This window comes from Takifugu flavidus, chromosome 15 (assembly GCF_003711565.1).
Source record: "Takifugu flavidus isolate HTHZ2018 chromosome 15, ASM371156v2, whole genome shotgun sequence".
Taxonomy (NCBI): Eukaryota; Metazoa; Chordata; class Actinopteri; order Tetraodontiformes; family Tetraodontidae; genus Takifugu; species Takifugu flavidus.
The window spans coordinates 11,199,958-11,217,299 of record NC_079534.1 but is presented as its reverse complement, the minus strand read 5'-3'; the positions used below and the strand labels follow the sequence as shown (position 1 = coordinate 11,217,299).

At 40.8% G+C, this 17,342-nt stretch overlaps 1 protein-coding gene across 11 annotated transcripts; it reads right to left on the bottom strand.

Moving 5' to 3' along the window:
- Nucleotides 1–349: 349 nt before the first annotated feature.
- LOC130538465 (epidermal growth factor receptor substrate 15-like 1) lies at nt 350–17,014 on the bottom strand. Of its 11 annotated transcripts, XM_057056084.1 has the most exons (25): nt 16,755–17,014; nt 16,276–16,317; nt 16,085–16,174; nt 15,957–16,004; nt 15,771–15,866; nt 15,626–15,691; nt 15,422–15,547; nt 15,281–15,340; nt 14,934–15,200; nt 13,371–13,528; nt 12,555–12,720; nt 12,315–12,377; nt 10,908–10,993; nt 8,786–8,858; nt 8,155–8,316; nt 7,354–7,551; nt 6,701–6,865; nt 6,330–6,432; nt 5,836–5,972; nt 5,642–5,702; nt 4,256–4,362; nt 3,966–4,029; nt 2,825–2,958; nt 2,137–2,153; nt 350–1,727 (listed from the first exon to the last, which is right to left on the bottom strand). In XM_057056084.1, the coding sequence occupies exons 1-25, from the start codon at nt 16,959–16,961 to the stop codon at nt 1,658–1,660; spliced, it is 2,766 nt and encodes a 921-aa protein (XP_056912064.1). In that variant the 5' UTR covers nt 16,962–17,014; the 3' UTR covers nt 350–1,657. The 11 variants fall into 11 exon arrangements, 10 of the variants coding, with proteins under 10 accessions (XP_056912064.1, XP_056912060.1, XP_056912065.1 ...); XM_057056080.1 differs by lacking the exon at nt 2,137–2,153; XM_057056085.1 differs by lacking the exon at nt 2,825–2,958.
- Between the last annotated feature and the right edge of the window lie 328 nt (nt 17,015–17,342).

Here is a 17,342-nt window from a genome sequence, read left to right as displayed (position 1 = left end):
GCGTCTGCACGGTGTCACCGAGCGTTCCTTTGTCGAGCTGAGGCATCCAAACCAGATGGCATTTCCTTAAGAGGACAAACATCTAGTCTGAAACCCCCATCACGGCCTCGATCCCAAGACATTTCTAAAACCTTTGAGATTTTCCAGTTTTTGCCTCGGCCTCAACCAGAGTTGGCCCAGATGCTCCCAGTGCTTTACAACTTGATATCAAAAATGAGGAAGCGCGCACTCAGCTAAAAATATCTACAGTTGTAGATGCAAATGCGTTACTTTCATTTCATTTTTCTTTCTCTCAATATCCATAGAGAACAATAGATGCACGGTAATAATAACAACCACACTTACCTCGTTCTAAGAATGAAGAAAATAGTGTTTTTATTCATTACAATTTTCTTTCTTTTTTTTTTAAATGCTTATATACACACACTCTGCAGTTACATTTTAAAACATTGATAAATAAGGCAGTGTCCAGTAAGCTCTGTAACAGTGTGTAGTGCATCAAACAAACCGGATTAGTGTTTATTGAAAATCCATTTGAAGCTGATGATTCAATCCAACGTTGATTTAAGAGTTGAGAAAGAGAAAGCGAAAGAGCAAAAAAAAAAAAAAAAAAAGCAAACGCTGTATGTGTTTATCGGGTGTAAGGGCTCCCGTATTAACGGTATGAGTATACAGTACACGGTTTTCATTTTATAGAGGCTTTCTGTTGAATGGGAGTGCAATAAGATCTGGGCTTTACTGGGGCAACCAATGATAAGCTGACAAATGCAAGGTGTTGACATCAGCGGGATGGTGCAACAGCGCTGCAGCATGACGGGGCTGCGTGGAGAGGGCGGGGAAGGCCTCGGTGTTTATCCCTCATATCTGAACTGCTGCCATGGCAACAGATAAGGCGAGACTACCTCATACATACAGAAGGATTCCCAAAACATCAGATCAAGCTTCAGGCTGGAACAGACATATTGAAAGCACTTTTGGTCGGATCGCTGATCTCTGAGTCTTGAAAAAAAAATCAATCAAATCAAACCTCCAATTAATTATATTTACAATATATGAAGGGTTTAAAAAATATTAGTTCAACAAAATTGTTACAAGCCAAGAGAGCAGCACATTTATATGGAGTCATAAAAAAGCTGATATTCATTTGACACATTCTTTGGATCTCCTAAAATCGTCGTTTTCCAATATATTAAGTATTTAAGTTGTCCTTCAACAAAGCTCCTTTGATCAGGTCTCACAGCACTAAAGTAGGGAGCCATGAGTCCTATGTAAGAAGTCTTCAGGTTCGGTTTGTGTTAAACATCTGTGGTCTTTGCAGGATGAAGCCAGGCCCAAATCAAGTGGCTCCATATTGTCCTTGATTATATAGCTGCTGTGTAGTTCAGTGAGCTTTGAACCTTAATTTGCTGCTGAACATGGGAGTCATTTAACATGTGTCCTGTCACTGCTGGGGAATCACTGGTCTTACACGCAAATTGGTAGCGGGGCCTCTTAGTAATGTCAGGTCAGCACTGGTGCTGTAGTCAGGGACATCACTGGGAGGAGTGGGAGGAGGACCAAGCGTGTGATGAGTCGTCTGGTCAGGAGCCGGACAAGTCGGCTTTGCTGAGAGCGATGGCCAAATCCAAGTCCTGCTGCTCCTGGAGCTGCAGCCTCCTCAATCTCTCCTGCTCCTCTCGCTCACTCGCCCGCTTGGCCCACTCCAGCTGCTGGTTCTCACTTCCAAACTGGAGCAGAGAATTAGCCATTAGAGGCAGTTAAAAATGTAGAGGTCACTGGCCAAAGGCAACATGCCAAAACGATGGGTGTAAATCAAAATATTATAATTAATCAGTGTAACACATTAAAGTGATTTGGTAGATGGTAGGTCAACAGTTCACAATAGAGGCTAATCAAATAATAAATTAGTGTTTTCATCGCCTCACAATTATTTGTTTATTTAATACTTATTCATTTTTTGCTGTTTGCACAATTCTTCCCAAAACATAGTTCATATAAATTTATGGTGCGGAGGACAACTTAAGAGTGGATATTTATAGAACGGTGCACATGATTCACCATGCTCTGATTAAACAGTGCAACAGGATTTTCACATGCAAAGAAAAGATGGACCACCACACCCTGGTGCAGTCTTACCTGGGCATATTCAGACCCTGGCAGAGAAACAAAAATTACAACACAGAGCTCCATATAAACAAGAAAGCACAAATCCTTTTCACCATGCTAGTATTAGGGATCAAATGGATCCCGATTGCAAAAAAGCTGCCATGCAGAACGCCTCCCTTCGAGAGGACGCTCATCCATTATGCTACACGTGATGGAAAGGAAGCGGAAGACGGACGACAAAAAGACGGCTTTGCTCTGTAAGACTCTGCTTTGAGGCATATCATGCTTTGACAGCGAGCAAGCCTTCAGATAGTAGTTTTAAAACGGAAAATAGTCCCAGCGTGCGACCTGACCGGGCAAGTTCACCAACACAAAGACTAAAACTGTATAAATCCTTGTGGCCTGTCAAAGGCTAAAGACTGAGACGACAGCGAGCATGCAAAAGCCATCAAACACAAGCGAAAGGTGCAGGTAAGGAGACTGCCAAAGTTAACACTTCCTTCCACAAAAGTCAGTTGTCAGCTGTGAGTCAACGGCCAATGAGCGACGCAGCTTGGTGAACACTTGCTAAAGTCAGTGTTAAGAAAAATGAACTGCGCAAGATCCGGTGCCAAAGAGATTTCGCCTCTGGTTTTATATAACGTGAGACAATGAGAAATGAGCAGCTCATGCAGGCAACAAGTGCCACCCAAAAACACTGCGGTTGGTCAAAACTTACGGGGCCAAAATGCGCAAAACCAACACGACAGTCTTTAGGTGCGTTATTCGAGCGTGCCGTGAGAAACGGGTCTTTACTGTATGCTGCGGAAGCGCTCTGGATCGGCTCCGAAGTGTTCAAAATGTGCGCAACTCCTTCAACACAATAACAAAAATTTAAAAAAAACATGCCAAAATGACACAAATCATGTTGGGCTGCTTAACAGACAACTGAGATAACTGAGATAACTGAGGGCGATGGGAAAATGAGCTTACACTTTGAATATTGAACCGCTAGGTTTTCACAGGAAGTAAACAGCTAAAGGTTGATGGCTCCTAGAGTAGTCGCCTAAGAGAAAGCAATATTGCTTCGGATGAAGGTGTTAACCACAGTTAAGAGTATTGGTATACTGATGTTCCAAAGCTTAACATGCATGTGGCTTCTCTGAAATGGACAAGAGGGACCCACCCATTTCTATAACTCAGTTACTTTTATTGGTATTAATCTGTATGAAATATTCATCCAGTTTTGTTGTTTTGCGCTCTGCATGTGAACTGCAGGGATGACAGGGCTAATATTAAACAAAAGCGGTGCTACCTGAGGCATTAAATGGGGCTCTATTTAATTGTAACACAAAACTAAACTGTTGTTTCATGGTGCAAACCTTTATAGGATCCCTCAACATTTGGGTGAGTTTCTCACTTCCCTATTGACTAACCCTGGCTACTCATCTCTCACCCTATCTGTGTGGCACAGAAAGAGGAACACCAACTTTCTCACGCTTTGGCTTCTGCTACGAGAATCAAGTGCAAGGTTACAGCGGAAGGGCATGTGCTGCACTGCCCGTGTTGTGTGGGTAGGAGGCTGCCGTGTGAACAAACCTTGACTTGTAAGTAGATGAACATGAAATTTCACTTGAAAAAAATAGAAGGTGCAATAATTCTCGGTGTCTTACATGTACTCTGACTGTGATTATTTCAGTAGTTCAGTAGAGAACATCAAAAATGACAGCTCTGTTTCGCTGCAGGACACAAAAGAGACGATAATGGGGAGAAAAATGCACCTGTTCTCACAATATGCCGCTGAGCAAAAAACTGGAAAGGTTACAACCTACTCTGCATGCACAACATGGAAATCAAACACATACGTTACGAGGGCTTACCATAAGGAGGCGCAGGCCTGTTCGGCACATTTTTCTTTGGTGGAGGAACAGATTTGTTTGTCTTCTGTTAACAAAAATAAAAGTCTTTCATCCATCACACAGACGATGATTCAGAAACAATAAGCCTTCATTTCGAGCCCTCAAACTGGGTATTTTTAAAGAAAGTGGCGAATTGGCGAAAAAAAACGCAACATCAGACATGACAAATATAAAAATAATAACAGAGACAGCTTAAGTGGAAAATGATGCTTTGTGATGCGGCGCATTCATTAACCCAGCAGACTCCGTACCTTCGACATCTGACTGAAGTCTGCGAATCCGCCCCCCTTGCTTCCGAACGAGCTGCCGCCAAAGGGGTCCACCGTCCCAAAAACATCTGTGACAGTAGAACGCGGGGCTGGAGTTGGAACATTTCAGAATGTTTATGGAAAGAAAATATAACAAAGTTAAACACCAAACCACACTTTCAAAATCATCTCTTCGTTCCGCTTGTTCCATAAAGGCCCGCCTGCTATTTTCAGAGAGGTGAACAACTGTTTAATTTTCCATGACCTATTACAAAAAAAAAAAAAAACGAAGGGCAGAGCTTTGGTGGAACCTGACGTATGCATCTGATCAGCAAATTAAAGGCATCAGTTGGTGTTCTGTTAACCAGAACTGCGCCTGGGCTGTTTTTGAAGCAGAGCGGTGCGCCACTTCATGGAAAAAAACAGCAAAACTGCTGAAGGTTACAGTGAAAAAACAAACCATTGTAACAGAATATGTTTGTTGTAAGAGGACAAACACAAGAGACCCCATTCATGTGAAACGTGCAGTGTTTTCTTTCATGCACAGGAACTCTGCTCGAGCCTACAGTTGTCCCTGTGTTCCGCTGAAGGGGTGTAGCATAGCAGAGCATCAACTAGTGGTAGCCCCCTAACTTAAAACAACTTCCGTACCGAATGAGGCAGAACTGTTCTGTAAGGAAAAGGTATAACGGCAAGACAGAGGCGGCAGAAAATGGTTAAAAGGAGTGGCAGTGTATGTTACTAGCGCAGCTCCAGCAGGCACAGAGTTGCTGTTATGTTTGGCTCCTCCGTGCCTCCTGTTTTTCCAGGGTAGGGGGGAATATTTTTAGTTGGCCTGTAGTTAAATGCGTAGGTACGTGTCTAAAAATAGACCTGGAAAAAAAAACAAAAAACAAAAAAAAACAGGAAAAATTGAAGCCACAGCGAGTAAAAATTGTTTGCCCCTTCTGGCCCCCAAAATATATTTCTAAATCTAACATGTCACCAGAATGGAAAAGAATGAGTCTTTGAGATGTGCTTAAATACTGGACCTCCTTGTTTTACCTTCAGAATATAAGGAGCGCATTCTGGAAAGCCTTTGTAGAAAACTTTCATAGATTTCTTAGGAACATGACGATGCAGTTGAACTTTTAATTAGACTCAGGGATAATTAATATACTTAAAAGCATTTTCACTTCCTTAGTGCAACAAATAAAGACCTAAGGTGAAATCTTAGATGAATCTTTCAATTAAATTAAATAGAACCAGTAAAAACCCAACTTTCTACCAGTTTTATCGTAACAATAACAAGTTCAACTAAGGTCTTGCAAAGCGGTGCAAAAAGAGAAAACTAAAAAAGCGAATAAAAGCTCTTTGTGCACTGACATCCAGTGATGACCAGAGACGTACCAGAGTCCTGTGGTTTTGGGTTGTTCGGTGTCAAACGGTCACCGCTGCTGAAAACACTCGGCTGAGGAAAAAAAGTGCAGAAGGTGAGGCACTCGGTGCAACAAAGGTCGAGTCCATTCTAACCAGAAGTCCAGCTTTACAGTTGGTATTTCAAGTTAGAGGGAGAGAGAATACAAAGATGAGTAAGTGAATACCTTGGCTGGAGGTGTAGGTTTTCTACCGAAGGGCTCCGAGTATCCAAAAGGGTCCGACTTGTCTGTTTTCTTAAAGAAATCTTCAGGTGAGGTCCCTTTGAAGGGATCGCTTTCTTTGAATGGATCTCCAAATGGATCTACGAGAAAAGACTAAAAAAGTTTGGGTGTTTTTCTTGACTGCTATATCCCTATCAGGGTTAAGGGGAGGGTGCTGGAGCCTATCCTGGCTTCATTTGGGTGCAAGCATTTTACATCCCTGGGTACAGCACCTTGCTCAAGGGTACCTTGGCAGTGCTCTGAGGGTTAACATATCCCATCCAAGATTTGTCTGTACTGGAGATTAAACCAAGAACCCTATGCTCCTCAGGCCTTTCTCCTCCAGACTGAGCTACCATCATCTTTATTTTAAGAATATCTTAGCCTACAGTGAGCATGAATTCATGGGCTCGATAAACAACAAGGACAACAGAACAAGCTGAAAAACTTATACAAACCACTGAAGGACTTGAAGGGGTCTTCTGCATGGAAAGGGTCTGCGGGATGCTCCTTAACACTTTTGTTGTTGAACATGGCTAATTTTGACTTGAAAGAATCACCCTGGTGTTGAATTAAATTTAGAAAAAACATTTGAGTGAACACAAACCACGTTATAAACATTTTCACTCTACAAATAGACTGAGCAAACATGGTCATTTATGGACCACCACTATATCAAGGAAATACACCTGGAGCCTTTGGGACTACAAGAAGTGAGGAACATGAGAACTTATTTGTCTTTATGGCTCCTCAGTGGTCTCAGCAGGTAAACAAAAACAGAGTAATTAAAGGTTCGACGCTGAAGAGAAAACATTCACGATCTTCTCACCGCACTTGTGAAAGTTCCATTTTCCTTCGCAGAAAGATCGTCACTTAAATCTGCGATGGTGCTGAGGTTGCCCCCGTTGATACTTTTCAACGCGCTGTTGTACTCGTCAATGATCGTGGTCACTTCCTTTTGGGTCTCCTGGATCAGTGACAGCTTGTTGTGGGCCTAAAAGCAAAAGAACATTTTTTGAGTCCATCTGCTATTTATAGATTTAAAAAAACTGGTAAAACAAAACAAGACTATGCTTTAATCTGATCTCAACATGCATTAAAGTATGAAGGAACCTTAAAAGGGAAGCAGATTCAACACACGGTTACACAAACAGTGGTTTAGCTGGCATAAGCTACGGCTAGTGGTTATGCAAATTAAACCAATTTTTTTTTAAAAAGTAACCACTATTAAATATGTCCTGGTTTCACTTTTGCTTGCCTCAAATATGAGGCAATAATCACAGAAATTAAACTGTTTTCAAAAGTAAAATTAGTTACTTAAATCGTTTTTAAAATGTCAGCAATAAAAAAAAAACACACGTCTAGATTCCCGAGATTGAAAAAACAGATATTTTTCAACTTCCATTGTGACTTTGCATCTAGTTTTACTGACAGGCTGCGGTTAGGAGTGGTAGAAAAGCTGGATGACCCGTGCACCCTAACCTGGTTGATCTCTTCCTGGGTAGTTTTGAGTGACTTCATGATGCTGTCCAGCTGGACACGACCAGAGAGCAGCTTCTGCTCCAGTTGAGCCTCCTCCCCCTGCAGCTGGCTCAGCTCCACCTTACTCCGGCTCAGCTCGTCCTCTTGGCTGCGCACGTTGGACTCCTGGGAGCGGATCTGGCTATGCAGGGACGATATCTGGGGAATCAAAGTGGAACAGTATCTCTTAGCTGCTTCTTGTGTGATGTCTAGTTTTTAAAAACACCTCATTCATTTTCAAACCTGGATGTGAATCTGTGGATAGACAGCAGCTTTATAAAATATTCTGCATGGTAATTAAGCCAAAGCATATTTTCTGAGTTGTTGTCAGCTATAGAATACTCAGTGGGAAAATGTCTATTGATTTGTAGACCAAATACTTCACTACATTTGGGTTTAATATAATATGATCAACACCCTGCTGTCACTGTCAGTTCCCTCGATGTTTTTCTGAGAGAAAGTTCAATTTAGGGACAATGCAAGAAAATAATCTTTGGACAATTGTTCCTATTGCCACCCAGGTATCACTTGATGATAAGCAGAGTCAGGTTATTTAAATTTTGATGCACGTACAGCTTTCATTGAAAGAATCAACAGACATATGAGAGTGTGACAGTGTTGGATTCAATCATTTACCGTATGTGGTCATTTAAATCTAGGAACTTTCTACTGATGAACACAATGGAACCCACAGTAAAAGCTTTTGGAGTCAAACTGTACGCACGTGTGTATGTTGCTTTAATTGAAAATCACTTCTCTAACCGTGTGAGACTCTTCCTGGTACTTCTGTTTAACATCACTGATCATGCCGTCCAGTTTGGAGTGCTGCTGGTCCATCTCCTCCAAACGTTCCTGGGCGATCCGTTTCTGGGATTCCAGATCCATAAGGCTGCTGCTCTCCCGGTCCAAGCCAGTCTGCATGTCCTAAGAGATTCCCAAAAAAACACATATGCATCTGGTACACAGAAGGATCTGCAATTAATGCTATATTTAACTTTATAATATTTGGCAATGATTGGGTCCTTGTAAGTATAGAAATTCCACTGGAGTTTTCTGTGACTCTCAAATGCACCTTTTACAGTTAGCATTTAAATACTATTCTTTACATTTGGATACTATATGACTGCGGGTGGGATGCACAGAGACAATATTAATGATGTGTCCAGTGGATTCTTGTGAATCAAATAAACATTTGCATCCTGCAACCTATTGTAATCTGATAACAAAAAACAGATTTAAAAAGGGATCCATATTTACAACACTTGTCCAACTGATTTATAGTTTGGGGCTTATGAGCACTCCGTATTTCAGGGTATTAGCACAGAATATACAGCAATCACCCCAAAACAGATGTTTTAAGATCACAGATGACTTGTCTTTGGCTCATCCTTACCTGAACCTCGCTGTTTTGATGTCTGATGGCGTCCTCTTTCACCATGATCTCCTGCTCCAGAATGAATTTTTCCCTACACGTCAACAGAAATGTAGGGCGTGCACACACACACGCACACACACACACACACAGACACACACCTTAAAATTTAAAGCTTAATCCTTCTTATCCAGTGTTTTATGTATCTATGTTGCTGCACGCCCATGCAGGTTTCATGTCAGTTAACTGATTAATTAGCCCAGTTCTTCTTAACCATATTTAGATTTTATGGATTGGAATGTTTAATCCTGCATTACATTACTTGAATCTCACCAGGTCTAAAGAGGACTAAACAGCAATGACTATAAGTGTAACACTTATATAGTCTTCGGATGTAGGAACGAACATCTTGTACATTAAAGTTAAACCATGGTCTTTGCCTTAATATCAGCTATTATCCTGCAAGTTCAGGCCTGCGTCCACGTTTATGTATAATTGTCAAGAACTCGCAATTACTCAGCAAAGAAAACAGTACAAAGGAGAAATAAAGAGGCTGCAATAATTGTGCCAGTTTCAGTTATTTTTAAATGACACTAAGAGACACTTGAATAAAAATGCCGGAGGGTTGGAATGTACAGCCATCTACTGAGATGCCAACTTTATTAACCCCTTAAACTCCAAAACTGACAGGTGATCTGAAATCACCCTCCCCACCACCACCATCATCCCGAATGCTGAACAAGCGAATTTAATGAGTGAACTTTGTGTGTGTTTTAGTGAAGATTTCTTAAAAAGGACTTCTGTGAATAGTTCAAGCTTAGTAATCACTCTGTGGTGTTAACTCTTCCATGATTCTGATTGCATTATTAAAAATATTCTGCAAAGAATTTCTCTTATGAGCGTGCACATACGCAGGCATACTGATATAATGGCATTTCCTGTTTTACGTTTAGGTTTAGAGCATGTGCTGCATCTGCTTCAACAGGATATATAGTATTGTGCGAACTACAAATACGTTAGGTTTGTTTGGTTAGAGCAGGGGTGGGGAACCTTTCTCATATCGAGGGCCATTTCAATTTTTATAAAGTCCTCCGAGGGCCATACTATTATGAACACATAGGGACGCAAAAAAAAGTCTATAACCACTGTGTTACTAAGTCTCATGATTGCTGCATTTGAGTTTGAATTATTTATTTAGCACACATGCATATAAAACCACCAAAAAAATAGAATAAAATGACAAACAAGTAAAAATAAATATTATAAATATTAGTCCCACATATACTTTGACTACATATTTAGATTCCTTGACCATAAAAACATACCGTTAGTCACTGGAATCATAACAATATGTCTTAGTTCAATAGTTATTCACGAAAAAAAATTCAGGCTTTGAATAATTTTACTTTGTCCGGCGCGAGCACCTCAGCGGCGGCTACGAGGCGCGTTCACGAACTCTCCTTCGTCGTGAGGTTTCAGCTTCGTGGCTATTAATTCACTCACCACAAAACTTGCACGCATAATATTGTCTCTGTTGGTACATGGTCGTGTGAAAGCTGCTTGTTGAGCCTCCAAACTCCGGCGAAGAGCGTTAATTTTATCCAAACGCATCTGTCCTTTCAAATCGTCGAGTTTAGCGTGTTTCGCTATGCATTTTTCGTCCGTGTCAATCAGTCCAGCCCACTACGTACATCACATGCTGTGTTCACTGACCCTGACCTTGACTCGGACATAACGTAACCGTCTGTTTTATCTCAGAAAACGGTAAAATATTTCCTCTTGTTACGAAAGAAATTTCAGGATACGAAAGGCAAAAATACGCTACTGCTGCTACTCGCAGCTCGCGGAGTTTAGCGAACGGTCCCACTGTATAAGTGCACATATAAAATATAAAAATCTTATTGCGTTGCGGGCCGGTAGAAATGGTCTCGTAGGCCGTATACGGCCCGGAGGCCGGAGGTTCCCCACCCCTGGGTTAGAGGATACACGATTGACCAGACTTCCAGAAATTATTTCCTCAATGAACAGGAGTGTTATTTCAATTAAATAAAACCCATTCTGCGTATCACTTTGACCTGGTTTCTTAAATCAGAGGAAGAGAAACAAAGATGTTCACTTGTATCTCAAGAGTGCAGGGGCTCACCTCTGCAGCTGAGCTATTTCCTGGCTGAGGTCATCCAGCTCTTTGTTGCCTGTGAGCTCTGCTGACCCTGTGGAGCTGCTGCCGTCCTGAGGTGAGAGACACAGACGACGTTAGAAAAAGGAGGTAAGAAAGAACACTGCAGCAGGGTAGGAAGAGAAAAATCAGAGATGACAATGGTGGGAAGGTGAAAACAATAAATGGATGAGGAAAAGAGGGGATGCAACAACAAAATACTTAAAAGATGAGGGGTTTAAAAGAGGGGGACAAAGGGGGTGAGAGGATCTGCCCGCTGGCTTGACTATCCAAACAAAAGACAGGAAGGAAAATCAGAAACCTTGCAAAGTTAGAGAATGAGGAAGAATTCCTGACAAAGCATGAACATTAAGAATGCAGCGTGAAGAAAACAGAATCATTTAGGATGGCAGTGACAATCGAGAAGCAGAGAAAAACTAGTTCCGCTGTATTCTTTTGAAGTGGCCAACTCACGGCATCAGTTTTAGTCTCTCTTACCTTTCCCATTGGTTCTTGCTTTTATGTCAAACCTCTAAAAGGGGAACTTACGATGAATTTCTACTTCATGTTTTAGAAGCTACTCTTTAACTGATTGCGCTTGATTTGGGATTTCGGTCTGTTTCATGAACAGACCGTAACACTATATATGTGTATGTGGCAAACATAATTCACTATTAACTACCTGTGGTTTAACAGCATATTATCCAGTACAGACCACTTGTGACCTTATTCCGCAGGGTGGTTGATGGTTAATATGTGTCCCTTCACCTACTTTAATGTGGGTGGCGTGAACAGGTATTGCTGGCTTCTGCTCATCTGGAATGTTACTTTGAGCAAGTAACAACAATGTGACTTTACATTTTTCATGATTTGTTAAATCTTTGTAGAGCCTTTATACAGTTTAAAAAGAAGCAGTCTGATTTCTGCTTCTGCAAAGATGTAACATTTTTCTCAAGTCTATATCGATTCTAAATCATAACTAAAATTATGACATAAGAGCCTCATAATTGCCTTTCTGCTTTTTTGGTTGCATATAACAAACTTAGAATCCAATGGTTAATATACGTTGAATCAGTCAGAACTTGTTTTATTGGTATTACTAAGATATTAACCTTGTTGACTGAAATCAAACATGATTTTAACTTGTCTTAACAGGTCACTGGTGATGAAACAACAGCAGGCGGGAGCATTTGCCTTGAGCACAGTTGCGGTTTAGAGGCTGAGACAAATTTGGGGAGATCAAAAGCTACTGCAATTATGTTGCAAACTACAACAACTGCAAAGTAAGTAAAAATTTGTGAGCCCTGTCCAATTAATGGCTATTAGCTCAAACCGGGGTAAGTGAAATATGACGGGGGAAGGCGCCATCTTGTGGCACAAACTTCAACTACTCACTCTGTGAACGTTATTTAGCTTAGCAAGCTCAGGTCTCAAGGGTTGTAAAAGCCCAGCATAGCTCTGTTAGACAGAACAGAAGAGAAAAGAAAGCACAAGCATAAAACACTGGTTTGCAAGGAAAAGGCGGAATGACAGGAATAAAAATGCAAAATTAAATGCAAAGAGTAGCAGCCAAGTACAGAGGCAAAATAGAGTTGAAGAATATTAGCTTTGAAAGAGCTGGTTCAAATGACTCACTGGGAGGACTGCAGAAGCTGCAGTTCTTTCTGATGGAGGAATCATGTCTGGAGTTAGTGTTGTAGGAGGATCTATGCCTTTATTGGTCTTCTGCTCAATCAGATACATGGCGAGAGCGAACTGCTCCTGGTTCAGCTTGCCAGTCTGTTTAGTGTCAGCCAGTCCCCTGCAGAGAAGAGAGGTGCTTTCATTCAAAGCTTACAAAAGTAAGTCCCACAATACCTACGTTTGGAAAACTGTGGCAATGCTTTTTTTTTTTGCCGTAAGTAAAAAAATGTGCAAGCTAACATTTAAATAAGACTGAAAAAAAAGTACTCCTATAGCTAAATTCTGAAAGTTGGCCTGTACATATGAGTCAGCTGTTTACTTTGTAAGTGAGTTTACATTTTAAAATAAACAGCAAAATTAATCCTTTAGGCATATTATACTTAATTTAATCCCTGTAGTGCCTCTTTGTAATGAGCAATCTACAAATATTCAGTGAAAGTAAGAGAGCACTGTAGTGAGTCAATAAAGTAGAGAAGTTCAATTTGACCTGAATTCTTTTCATTAGATGACTCAAATAAACGACGGTGTAATTACTCACGCTGTCCACTAGGTGGCGCCAAATCGGCAATCTTAAACTTGGGAATGACGGAAGCGTCACTTTGCTTACCGTGTAAAGCTCTGAAGTTTTTTCCAGTAGAATTTTTTATCTGTTGCATGTTAGATTATTTAAGAACATGCCATTAAATTACCATGCATATTTCTACCTACAATTAAAGATGTATGGGAATATTTTTTCTGTGAAAATGATGACGGCAAATAAATTCTCACCATATCTGCGCCAGCATTGTCTGTGACAGACTGGACAGCATGAAGATCTCTATGACCTCGGTTCCATTTATGAGGCCATCGTTGTCGATGTCGGTTTTCTTAAATAGCTCATCATACCGTTCCCTGTCAGCCACAGACACGACCCAGTTCACTGCTGGCTGGAATCAACAAAAGGTTGACATGCATTTATCATAATGGATACAAAAAGATGTAATTGCCATTGATGCAGAGGAGAGTGTGCTGATTTATGAAGCTAAACTGAAAAAACTACTGGCAGTCAATAGAATATCTTACAGGCAACGGTCTATTCTTGTCTTGTAACTTACAGAAAAATACTTAATTCATTTAAATTAAAAAGAGTCACAATTGTTGGGTAATGCTGGTGCCAATACAAGCATGAGTAGATTCTTGGAACTCTTCCTTCTTTTCAAAACCAGTTTAGCCAAAAGTCACAGCCAAAAATAATCTCTGTAGGTACAACACCACGGCACAGCCTTAGCAGGACAACACACATGTAAAACAATGTGGCCAAACCAGTTTACACATTAGTAAGAACAAGTCCACACAATATTACTTGCCCTGAGACCAATTAAAAGAAGGACAAAAGAAATGCACTTTCTTCTATAAGCAATGTAAGAGATTCCTGAACTTCCCTCTATACACCACCTTTCTGAGGGCCAAGCTCCATCACAGATGTTGATGGACGTGAAATGCCTGGATATCAGGATTCAGGACACTGAGATCATCATCTGAATTGACTGAAACTGCTGCCAGACTCAGGCAGGTATTTAAATAGCCTAACTGGGGAAATGGGATGCATTTAGAGGTACTTTTCTAATCAGATTTTGTTCAGCTGATCACTCAAAGTGACTTTTTAAATCATCACTTCATAGATTTCACATATCCATTTCACATTCAAATATCCACAACAAAACATCTGGAAATGTGAAGTTTCCTGTTTTGCTTAAGCATTCTTTGACTGTTGGTTCCAGGATTGGAACGAGTCTACTATGAATGTAAAAACGTTCTTTATTTTTCCCAACCCGGCTTCCCCAAATAATAACTAAATTATGACTATGGCTTAAACCCCAACTGAACTGTAGTAACCGACCCATCCTTTTACTTTTTACAAATATATCTGGCATTATTATAGTATTAATGTACTGTAATACTGCAGTACTGTAGAGGAGGGGATGAAAATAAGTCTTTCATCTTCTTAACCACTTTATCTCTTTCGGGGTCACAGGGAGGGTAAATAATGGGTGAAGGCATGGTCCACCCCTGGATGGGTCACCAGTTCATTGCAGGGCCCTGTATGAGCATTTGTGCGTTCGGCACCTTGCTCAAGGGTACCTTGGCAGTGCTGTGAAGGTGTTCTGGCACCTCCGCCTACTACAAGAACACCTTCCATGTTTTGTCAGCACTGGGGCTTGAAGTGAGAACCCTCTGCTTGTCAGCCCAGTTTCCAATAGACTGAGCTACCAAGTTCCTTAATGTACAGCAATACAATACATTAATGACACATTAATAACTAATTATTGATAAAACACTGCAGTAACATACCGCTGAGCTGGACCTAAAGGAGTGTTTCGGAGACATGCTGACTGCACTTGTGCTGAGAAGGGGAGCATTGTTCAGAGGAGGAGTGCTTCGCAGTGTGTCCTTGAGAGAACCTTGGCCAGCCATAAGCCCAGGTACAGAGGGCAGAACGGCCACGGCACCTGGAAGAGCACCTGCTGTTTTTTTCCTTTTAGACGGGGGTATGAGGGAATTTGGCAAAGAAGTTGGGACAGGTTCCTTTTCCATTGCACGATAAACAAGATGCATGGCCTACAAAAGGAAACATCTTTAAATGACCTACATCTAGTACACTCTTACAAATAGTGAATAACCCAGAAACATAATCTTACCACTGTGAACTCATCTTTGTCCAAGTGTCCATTTTTGTCAATGTCACTTAAGTCCCAAATCTACAGGACACAAAAAACAGCATAAATGGTTTGAATTATCATTAAATTAAGTAGTTTTTAATCAGCTGTGTAGTGTGTCACCTTTCCCAATACATCCAGAGGTAGCTTAGAGTTGATCAAAACTGGCCTGACTTTATCCCCAGAAAGAAGGCCATTGACAGGAGAAAGACTATCAAAAATGCCCTCAAACTTCCCTTTTTCATCCAACTGTAAGGAGATGGAAACAATAGATTACCTGACAAGCCCAGACGCTTTGATATGGCCTTAAAAGTGTTCTCTACTCACTCTTATTGCCCAATGTGGTTCGCTTCCGGCCTTTGAAAGGTTTAATAATGGGCTGCTGGTGTCTCTCTATTAGAAGAATGATGAAATTAAAATGCAAATAGACTTTCAACAATTATTGGTCACAATAAGGCATTTTATTACTCACAAAATTGGGCGCAGCTAAATGTTGATTAAGATTATTCAGGTTGATTTCATTTCCACTTTGTGCTGAGGCCACCAGCCTCAAAGCAATGAAAAACCCCTAAGAAAGCAGAAGTTCATATGGCATAAACGTCCTTTTTTTTGCATTATCGGCATCATTAACCACAGAAGGTTAGATATTCAGTCTTACCCGCTTATCCAAATAGCCTTTTTTGTCTGAATCTGCCAAATCCCAAATCTATGGAGAACAACAAATATAAAATAAGCACTACAAGGTGATTATGCAGCGCAATGTTATTATCTTTATTTGCCGCTCACCTTTCCTAGTGTACTGTCTGGGAGTCCAGACTTCTTGAGGAACTGAGCTGCATCTCCAGCTGATATTTTGCCAGTATTCCCTGGATCCAACTGCAAGGACACGAGTTGGGATTTGGTTATGTTCATTTTTCTACATAAGCAAATAAGCACCAGTAGCTCTAGATAAAAATTCACCAAGAACCGGATTTTACCTGTCTGTAATAACTCTCATACGCTGGGATTCCACTTGATAACTACGCGTAAAAGGAGGAAAGACAAGTTGAGATCTTATGTTAGCAAAATAGCGAATGTTTACGAAAATCAATGGGCTAAAAAATCAGATATCATGTCATTTCAAATGAAAGTAAATAAACACGGACAAGCTAACAACACTTAATGGCCATACAGTCGTTACAATTTAAACTTTTGCTTGTTGAGAAAGTTAATTTATGTCACTTTGACACGAAAAAAGGATCGTTTATTTCCCCATCAGTCCTTAAGCAACTTTGTCTAACCTGACCTAGCTAACAATGTTAAGTTGCGTTAACAATGAAAGCCTGTTAATGCCGTCCTACAGACCAATATTAACCAAGCCAATAAAGCACGTAATATGTACAAGTATCGACACCTTCCCCTCGAAGCAACCCGATTTAATATTTAACACTTTTCTTGAACTATTGTGAGTTCTTACCTGACTGACAGTCATGAGCGCCGCCATATTTCCTGGTATCTCGTGAACGCGCACCCGCTCCTCTGGCGTAGCACATCGGGAGCGAGCGGCGATTAATGGCAGGCAACTAGATCCATTAACGGCGTAAAACAGCGCAATAAATATGGATGTTTCGAGCAATATTAAGCACTTGACCTTTTCCCGAAGACAAGATTGCCGAGGATCCATGAAATAGGTAGGCCATCGGGGTTTAGAACCAGCGACCCCTGCACTGTTCCGATCAGACACATGTGGCTCTGATGACGTTCAAGCAATTACAGTGGCATCCCATAATGACATGTGCAGCCCGGCTCTTATTACAGGTAAGGGCAACTTATGTTCTATAGGTTCCAATGCTTTTTAAAAAAATGTTCCTCCATTATAATAGACAGAACTTCAGAATAAACCAAAGTATATTTCTTCCAAAATAAGGTTTACAGTAAACCCAAGGAGGAAATGTGGAGATATAAGAAACTATGTAAACCTTTCACTTTATAGGTTTCTTAAATGGTGGTTATTGTAGCTTAACGTAGAACACTTACATATGACTGACCTTTGGCAGTGTGTACA

What these genes read in the sequence shown, in the direction of transcription:
- LOC130538465 (XM_057056077.1), bottom strand. Translation starts at nt 16,961, where the DNA reads ATGGATCCTCGGCAATCTTGTCTTCGGGAAAAGGTCAAGTGCTTAATA. An exon ending in ATGGAACTTTCACAAGTGCG is followed by an intron (nt 6,433 to 6,700) that starts GTGAGAAGATCG and finishes ATTCAACACCAG; the next exon opens with GGTGATTCTTTCAAGTCAAA. An exon ending in CCCAAAACCACAGGACTCTG is followed by an intron (nt 4,363 to 5,641) that starts GTACGTCTCTGG and finishes TTCCAACTCCAG; the next exon opens with CCCCGCGTTCTACTGTCACA.